At 56.0% G+C, this 8,750-nt stretch overlaps 1 protein-coding gene across 1 annotated transcript in view; it reads right to left on the reverse strand.

Annotated features, from left to right (window-relative positions):
* GALM (galactose mutarotase (aldose 1-epimerase)) overlaps window positions 1-7,412 on the reverse strand; it is a gene marked incomplete at its 5' end in the record, with an annotated part of 7,676 nt that extends 264 nt beyond the window's left edge. Inside the window, 5 exons of the mRNA XM_010141087.1 lie at window positions 420-594; window positions 686-827; window positions 3,943-4,024; window positions 5,411-5,617; window positions 7,179-7,412. Of these exons, the coding sequence (XP_010139389.1) occupies window positions 420-594; window positions 686-827; window positions 3,943-4,024; window positions 5,411-5,617; window positions 7,179-7,412 (840 nt within the window). The remainder of the gene's footprint in view (window positions 1-419; window positions 595-685; window positions 828-3,942; window positions 4,025-5,410; window positions 5,618-7,178) is intronic.
* Window positions 7,413-8,750: the final 1,338 nt, after the last annotated feature.

Consider the following 8,750-nt stretch of genomic DNA (forward strand, 5'->3'; position numbering starts at 1 on the left):
AGGAGGCGCCAGGAGGGCGCGGCCGCAGCCCCTGCCTGCCTGCGGCGGCATCCCACGGCTCCCCCCAGGCATTTCCAGCAGCAGCACCGGTGTTTAACTGCCGGTAACTTGCCGAGTGGGCAAGTCCTCCCCCTCGGGTTGAATTCAGGCCCCGTGGAAAGGATGTGGCAAGGCCCTGGCGGGGACTTTGCTCTAGACCTGGCACCCCTGGGAAGCTGAGCTGCATGGGGCTGACCCCTGCCTAATGCTGCAGGATGCTGTTGTCTATCCATGTCCTGGTGTCTACAGACTGTCCCCTCACCAAACTGTTGTTTATACATTTAACGACCCAGAGACATGGCGGGGGGGGGGTGTGTGTGTGTGGTATGGTCCCCTGCTGCAGGGCCCAAGCAGCAACCAGGAGTGGGGGGACAGTTCACCTTGTTGACAGCATCAGGCCAGTTCTGGGTTTCCAGGCAGAAAGCCGAGTGCTTGGGGTATGCAGCAGCACCTTTGCTGTTCAGGGAGCCGTCCAGGTTGTTCCCGGTGTAAAACTGGATGCCAGGCTGGGTGGTGTGAACCTCCATAGTCCTGCCGGTGGGTGGGTGGCGAGCCCTGGGGAGATGCCAGTGGCAATGTCAAGGGGCTGGCTCACTGGTTGCCCACAGCTCCAGGGGTGGGGGACCCCTCTGGGGTCCCCGCCTACCTGGCCACGAGGCGTCGAGTCTGCTCCTGCCGCAGGCAGAAGTTGTGGTCGAAGCCATCCAGGTGAAACTTCTGCAAGTGCTTGCCCAGCTCCACAGGCTGCCGGAGATCGAAGCCAGTGCCCTCCACAGCGGCCACCTCCCCTGGGTAAACAGAACAGTGTCAGCTGCTCACCCACACACCGACAAACAGCCCCGGCACTGCACCTGTGCAGGGCTGAGATCCCTCGCTTTGGTGAGCTGAGGGATGAGCCTTGCCTCGTTGCGGTGCTCTGCTGCCTTGTGACTGCCACTGGGACTGGGACATCGCTGCCTTGACCCCAGCAGAGCTGGCAGCCTGCGGGGACGCCGCTGTGCTTAGCTGGGACCAGAAAAGCCAAGGAGCCAGAAAACAAGCCAGATGGGGGGGCTTGTGTATGTAACTATATAAGCTAATAAATACTAACTCAAAACTTACCAGCCGCTAATATTTATATGTGGGTAAGATTTGTACACATATACTATCTCTCTCTAAATAAATAAACGAATTCTCCCAGCTCTCTGACCAAACATCCACCAGACAGCCACCTGTGGGGACAGTGAATACGGACTGTGCACTGGGGCCAGCCCCCTCCTGCCTCAGGGCATTATTCCAGGAAAAAAGGGTTTAAGACCATAAAACCAGCGTTTGCTCTCAAGTCTTTTTTTAAGCCCTGATGGGGTGATGCAGTATCCTGTGACAAAGCTCTTGCAGTGAGAAGATCCCTGAGACAAACTAAACACAGTCCAAAGCACACCCGTCCCAACCCAAAGGCATGGGGGTTTGAATCGGGAGCTGAGAGAGGAAGGGCAGGGGAGGGGATTCTCCCCCGAAGTCCCATTTCTCTACCCCTCTCCGAAGGAAGAGGTTTCCAAGGGCCAGCAGACAGCTGCCGGTGCTGGGGGTGGCAGCAGTCACCCCGGCCCCGCTGCTGGCCCCACGCACTGTGCTCTGCTCGCTGCAGCCGCACACCCAGCTCGGCTGTGGCTCTGCACCCGTTCTGCTCTGCAAACCCTGAGGAAGCAGCTGAAGAGCAGAAGTGCCTGGCAAACAGCACATTTCTGTGGCTTCTGATCCTATCTAAAAGGACCGTGCTGTGGGGCAGAAAAAACTCAAAGAAAAAATATACCATTTTGATTTCGGTGCTTACGTAAAATACACACAGTTTTATCTCCCTCAAAGGTTGCATTACCCAAAACACCAAGAGGGAACTGCAAAAAGCAGGGGCAGCAAGCGGCCACAGTCACGATGTGGAACAGCTCCGTGGTGAAAGCATTCGGTAGAAGCAAAGCAGTGGGTTTGGAACGGCCTTAAGCTCTTCCCCGGCTGAGCCCAGGCACGACACGCCAAGCCAAGCAGGAGCCTGGCCCGGGAGACCCACTCGGCCAGGTGTGCAGCTGCGCGTGCACACACAGCAGCTTTGGGTCGTGAACACAGACATGGCTCTGGGTTTAGCAGACACCTGAGCTTCTTAAAGCCTCTCTCCCTCGCCCTCTAGAAGCCAGAAAGAAGGTGCACTCAGCAGAGCAGCCCCTGCAAGAGGGTCGGGGAAACTCGTCCTGCTGTTTCCATCAGAGCCCGCGCTCACCAGAAACCGCCCCGTGGGCTCCTGCAGCCCGCAGGCACACATCTCACACCGAGTTTCTCTTCCGCTGATGTTAGCTGTCTCCTAAGGAGCACAGCCTTCCCAGCCAGGCCGGCTGCGTGCTGCTCCCGTCACCGCCCCGTCCCCCGGAGACCGCCGGCACAGTACAGCACCCTCACACGCCGTGCCTCCGCGTCGGCACTTCGACAGCCTCCATTCCTCTAAGGCAGCGGGGCTGGGTGAAAAGCCATCATTTAGGAGCAAACCTACAAGTCCGCTTCTTGTATTATTTTAAGCTATTCTACATTTTTCAAAAATTAAGCCAAATGCAGCCTTTAGTTTTTAGATAACGCTTTTCATTCTTAGAAACCCTCAGCCTCAGACTCATTTTGTGAGCAGATGAGCTGTTCCTGCAACTCAGCACAGCCACCCATGCTAAATAAAAAGGGGTGCTGGAGCAGCACGGTGGGGCGTTGGAGCCAAGCCACCCAAAGCAAGGTGTCCTCTTGGTAGCAGCAAGACCATGGCCAAGCGCAGGTGCCCACACTGGCTCTCCTGTGGCTATGGGGAACGTGTTCCCCATCTTTCCTTTTTACCCCCTGCACCAAGACTGTGTGCCAGAGGCTGCCAGCTCGCCGCTCCCTGCTGAGGCTGGGCACAGCAGAGGTACCACGTCTGTCGAATTCACACGCTTGGTATGCACAACACGCTGTGTTCCTTAACTGCCTTCCCACTTCCAGCCATGCAGGACAGCAAAGACAGGAAAGAAAAGTGTTTGTGTCTTCAGCCTCCCAGGCAGGAGTGCCAGCTCTCCCACCCCAGTGAGGGGACTGATGGCTCAGCCCTTGCAGGGAAGGACAACATGGGGCTCCTAAGTACCAGAGATAGCAGCAGCTCTAGAGCTCACTACTGAGCCGTGGAGCTGCCCTCCAGGTCAGGGGGCCTGACCCTCTTCTGGTGTGCCATTGTGTTTATCGACAGCAGCCCTCTGCCTGGATCAAGCTGCTTGCATCTCCCACCTTCTACTGGGCCTGAAGAAAACCTTCTCCTGCTTTCTGTGGACTTTGAGCATGGAGTGATGTTACGGAAGTAAGATCTGTGGAAGTAAGGCCTTGGTATCACGTGGAAAATGCAAGCAGAGAAGTATGATAAAGCTGAACACCACTGCAGGAAGCAAAGCAGGCAAGTCCCAGGCCAATCCCAGCTGTCAAAGTCCGGAGTGCCCCTCTCTGGTGGTCCCACTGACCCTGGGAACACTGGATTGGCCTCCAGGGAATTCTGGACAAACAGATCTGGAGGGACGTGCTTCGGTCCTGTGTCATAGGTAGCTTGTCTCCCGGATCCACATTGCAGCCTCACACCCCACTTCTCTCTGGTCCCATTTACTGCTGCTCCTGTCTGCACATCCTGGTTGGACCCTGCTCCATTGCCTCTCCAGGTCTGGGGCTGGTGATAGACCCTGTTACCAGCACCTGGCTCTGCCCACCCTGCTCAGGTCCTGTAGGACTGTGCCCATGGTTGAGGGTCCTGCTGAGCCTGGGGCCCCCTGTGTCCTGCTGAGTCCCCCCTTGCCGGGCAGTGTTGTTCCTCGATATCCTCGAACATTCACCCGTAAAAGCATCCCCCCAACATGACCCGGGTGTCACACCACTCACCGGTAGGGATCTTGGTGTCATCTACGGGCAGGTAGGAATCGGCTTCAATAGAGATCTCATGGTCATAGATATCCTGTGAGCCCTGCGGGATGGAAAACACTGCGGTTCCTGCTGCAGCCCTTCCACTACTCAAGCAGCCCTAAGGACACCCAGGAAGTGCTGCCCACGGTGGTGCTACAGCTGGCCTGGTAGTGCTGGGGCACCTCCTGATCATCATCCCACCTTGACCCTGGGTACAGGACAAGGGTAACAGCACAGGCAAAAAACTGCATGGGACTTAGAAGCTGTAAATCCTGCAGGGCTGAGACTGTCAGTCTGAACTCGTACCCTGGAAAGCACTACCACCCCTCAGATCGACTAACCCAAACATGGTGGGTGCTCAGGATTTGCAAAAGGGGAAGAAAGGAAGTGTGGGGAAGCACAGCCCATCCTCCTGGCTCATCTCCTGCAGCTCAGGGGATTCTGTGCTCCTCTTCCTCTCCTGCATCCTCAGGGATGCTGGCAGGGAACCTGTTGGGCTCAAAAGCAGGCAGTATCAAAGCTGGGTCTGCGCGTCACTGTCTAATCTGAGCAGCAATGTCATGGCCTAAGGTCTCCTGCTCCCCCGGAGACATGCCTGAGTTGCATGCTGTAGGTGTTGCTATTCCTGTTCCGCTGGGAAGACAAACAGAGGGTTAACTCACAACTGCACAGCCTTTCTGGGGGCAGTAGCCTGAGCAGCCTCCTGCTGCGTGAAGGGGCTGGGGGGTCTCTCACTACCACTTATAAGGGTCTTTGTCTCACATCCAAGTGTGACCGCGCTGTCCCATCCTATCGCTCAGCCCAGCAACGTTTCATTTCCTCTTCCTCCGATCCCAGTTACAAACGGGGTGGGAGAGCTGCAATACAGGGCCCACCGAGTCATCAGGACCCGCGACTGGTGTGCGCCCTGCCACTGCTCTGCTCCACGGCCTCGGCCGCCTCGTGTCCCCTTCCCGTGGTGCTTCTCCTCCCCATTTTGACAGGGGTATTTCAGTGCTGTGCTGGCTCTGGTTGGCACGGCAGGCCCTGATCTCAGCTGCACCATCCACGCGAGGGTTCAGTGTGTGGTGTCACAAGTGCCAACAGAAGACAACTAAGAAATACTGGTCCATCACTAGGGCATGCCAGTTCTGCAGCTCCTCTGTAACCTTCCTGAGGGACCAGAAGAGACCGAACCTCCCCAGTTAGGTACAAAAGGAGAGGTACTATTCACAGTGGGATGTCTCTGTTCACGACGCACTGGGATAATGCCACAGCCGAGGTCTATGTGATTCAGTCCTGTCCCAGCATGTAGGCCGCACATAGCCCAGGATGCATAGAGAGAACCCCCATCGCTGTGTCCCCAGAAGCATGCTGTGTCCCCAGACCGCGGGAAGCCCATGGATCACCCCTAGGCTGTCTTCCCCTGCACAGTGTCCCTCCCTGGGGTTCATCTCCCCATGCTCACCTGCCCTGCGAGGTTGAAGTACGCATGGTTTGTCAGGCTGACGGGTGTTGCCTTGTTGGTTTGAGCTCGGTAGTTGATGGCAAGCTCCCCGCCACTGAGGGTATAGGTCACCCAGACTTTCAGGTCGCCAGGGTAGCCTTCCTCGCCGTCGGGGCTGAGCCGGAAGAAGCAGACACCATCTGGGAGGACCTGGGGGCTCCAGAGAACCTGCAAGGAGCATGCTGCTGGTGGGACAGTCATGGGGAACACAGTGGGTGCCCTCCTCTCCTGCTCCAGACTGGGCTGAGCCCAGGGACAAAAAGTACCCAAGGAAGGAAGCTCTGAAACAAAGGGTTTTTTCCATCATCTTTCCTGCTCTTACTCATAGAAAGAAAAAAACCCCAAAACCCCAAACAATCTTTTTCTCCCTATGAAGGACAAAAATCCAGTATCTCCGTGCTGAAAAAGGGAAGTGGGAGAAAACAGGAGCCCCAGCCTGACTCTGAGTCAGCCAGGGCCAGCAGCAGGGAATGAGTTTTCCGATGAGCAGTCAAACAAGGCAGCTTGCTCTGACGGGGGGCCATCCCAGCCTAACGGTGTCAGCATGTTTGACTTTGGCCCTGCAGTTGGACTTACTCCCCCTCCCACGTATCTCCTGGCGTCACCTCAGCAAGCTGCCACCCTTCCCTTAGCTACTTCAGCCCTGGCTACTAGGACAAAGTGTACACCCACTGGGAGCTCCTGCTTAAGTGCTCAGGCTGGGTTAAACAGCACCAGACGCATGGCCAGATATATCCACACATCAGTGTGCATTCAGAGAAAGGCACCTCTCTGTTCCTTGTCCCTGCCAGAAATCAGGGCTCTGCCTGGAGCTGCACCTGCTGGTGCTCTGTAAGTTGAGCTGCCCAGCCAGCTGTGTGACCCTGCCGTGGACAGGAGGCTAAGGGGGTGTCTCAGCCCCTGTGTGACCCTGCCGTGGACAGGAGGCTAAGGGGGTGTCTCAGCCCCTGTGTGACCCTGCCGTGGACAGGAGGCTAAGGGGGTGTCTCAGCTCCTTGCAGGGCAGATGTGCAACAAGAGACAAGGTGCCCAGCCTCTGGAGCTTTGCACCTGCCTAAGGAACAGTTACAGTCAAATGAAAGAAGACAGAGCTGGGGGCAGGGGCAGGATGGCCTTTATCATGTCCTATGCATAGACCGCAATCTCAGGGCACTTGTCAGAAGCTAACATTTTCACCAAACACGGTTCTCTCAGCCCCTGTGTGCCCCTGCCGTGGACAGGAGGCTAAGGGGGTGTCTCAGCTCCTTGCAGGGCAGATGTGCAACAAGAGACAAGGTGCCCAGCCTCTGGAGCTTTGCACCTGCCTAAGGAACAGTTACAGTCAAATGAAAGAAGACAGAGCTGGGGGCAGGGGCAGGATGGCCTTTATCATGTCCTATGCATAGACCGCAATCTCAGGGCACTTGTCAGAAGCTAACATTTTCACCAAACACAGGAACTGTGAGTGACAAAGGTGATAAACAGGCTGCAGAGCAGGTCCTCCTGCACCGAGTGCAGTTTGCCTGCAGCTCCCACTGCTGGGGGATGCTGTGGTTTTATACAGGAGTTTCTATTTCAGTTCTTCAAACATCAAGCTATTAAAGGCCAGTAAGCATACAGATCTCACTATTTTTTAAAGCTAAGAGGGTTATTTTCTGAAGTCACCCAGTCTCACAGCAGCGTGGCCAGATATTGCAGCCACATAACTGTGGCTGTGAGTTTTTCTGTCTTCATCAGACCATGTGCTGACCGCAACACCGAGGTCTGCAAGGTCAGGAAAAACAGGCAAATTGGCCAAGACAGTCACACCAAGAGCCAGCATGTCCTTCTTTTCGTTAGGGCTGACCACAGGTCTCTGCACAGTGACCGCTACCTGGCTGGAGCCGGGCTTGGGCAAGTGCCCGAGCACGTCCCATGGGGCAGCAGACACAAAGCCCTGGCTGGGAGGTGCTGCTGCCTTGTCCCCAATAAGTTGGCATGTCTTCTGCAAGCAAGGGGAAGAGGCAGGAGAAGAGACCACAACTCCCATCCAAGCAGATAGCCTGGAAGACCAGGCGCCGAGGAGTGCATGTTTTAAGCTCCAGTTCCCAGGACGTCAGGGAGTATAGAGAAACTTCAAATAACATCATCCTCTTTGGGTGCACAACAGCCACGTCACCCCAGCACTCCTTTTCTTCTAAGGCTGCTGAGGAGCGTTTGGTCCTGATCTGATGCCAGTTCACACTGCACTGCCGAGGAGTGACCTTTGACTTTTGCCCCAGCAGACTAGATGCCCTCTCATGAAACAAAACATTAACCCAGGAAAGCAGCTGCATCAGCACGTTCACCTGCATTCCTCTGGGGACACGGTGGGTTAGCTACTTGCTGGTTACAAATGCATCTGATCTAACGAAGCCCAAGGCTTTGATAGCAGGATCTGCTGTGCAGTCAGCAGGGTTATCAGCAAGGCTTTCGAGAGAGGAGATGCTCTGCTGCCCTTACCAGTGTAGCACACGGATGGTATCGGGACTTCAGGAGCAGCTCTCGGGAGAAGATGGGAAGGGCTGATTATCCTGGGGCCAGGACAGGGTACAGGGAAGTGCTGGGGAGGGGACAGAGCCATGCTAAGACCTTTTGCAGGCCTGATCGAGTTATCCGCTGCTGTGAGCCAAAGCGAGAGCCCGGGGTACAGTGTCACTGGCACAAAAATGGCACTGAAGAGGAAGGACAAGGCAATAACCGCACTGAACACACAGCACCACCCTGCTCCCTCATTACCTGGGAGTGCTGTCGGTCAAAAGTGAGCAGGACTGATAATCACTTTCTACAAACCCAAGACCTTCTGACTCTGGGAGGAGCTACGGGCAGGTAACAGCCTGCAATCCATCCATAGGCACAAATCACTCTCCATGGATTACTGTTCTCCAGGAAACCTTCTTGGGGCACTGGGACAACTGCACCTCCACTCTGGGGTGGTGTGGCTGGTCATAGTGTTGCCATGGAAGCCTCCATCGTGCACGAGCTGGGTCCTCATTGCCATGTCCCAACCCAGGCTCTGTGGGAGCAGCACCTCACCCCAGGACAACACCGTCCGGCTGGGCTCACGAGGCTGAGCCCAGGCTGCAGGAGTGCAGAGGAAGCAACCCTCTGCGTGGCATCCAAGGATGACAGAAGTGAGCCCTGATAAGCCACCTGGGCTAAGACAAGCCAACCCAGCAGCTCACAGGGGGATTCCTGCACTCACAGCACTTTCTGGGAGCTGATTCAACTCAGTAAGCACCAGAAAATCAGAGTTTTACCTTGTTTTACCTGACCTGCCCCCGGGAGCGGCGGCCGCCGGGGC

Source organism: Buceros rhinoceros, unplaced genomic scaffold (assembly GCF_000710305.1).
Source record: "Buceros rhinoceros silvestris isolate BGI_N320 unplaced genomic scaffold, ASM71030v1 scaffold17618, whole genome shotgun sequence".
Classification (NCBI taxonomy): domain Eukaryota; kingdom Metazoa; phylum Chordata; class Aves; order Bucerotiformes; family Bucerotidae; genus Buceros; species Buceros rhinoceros.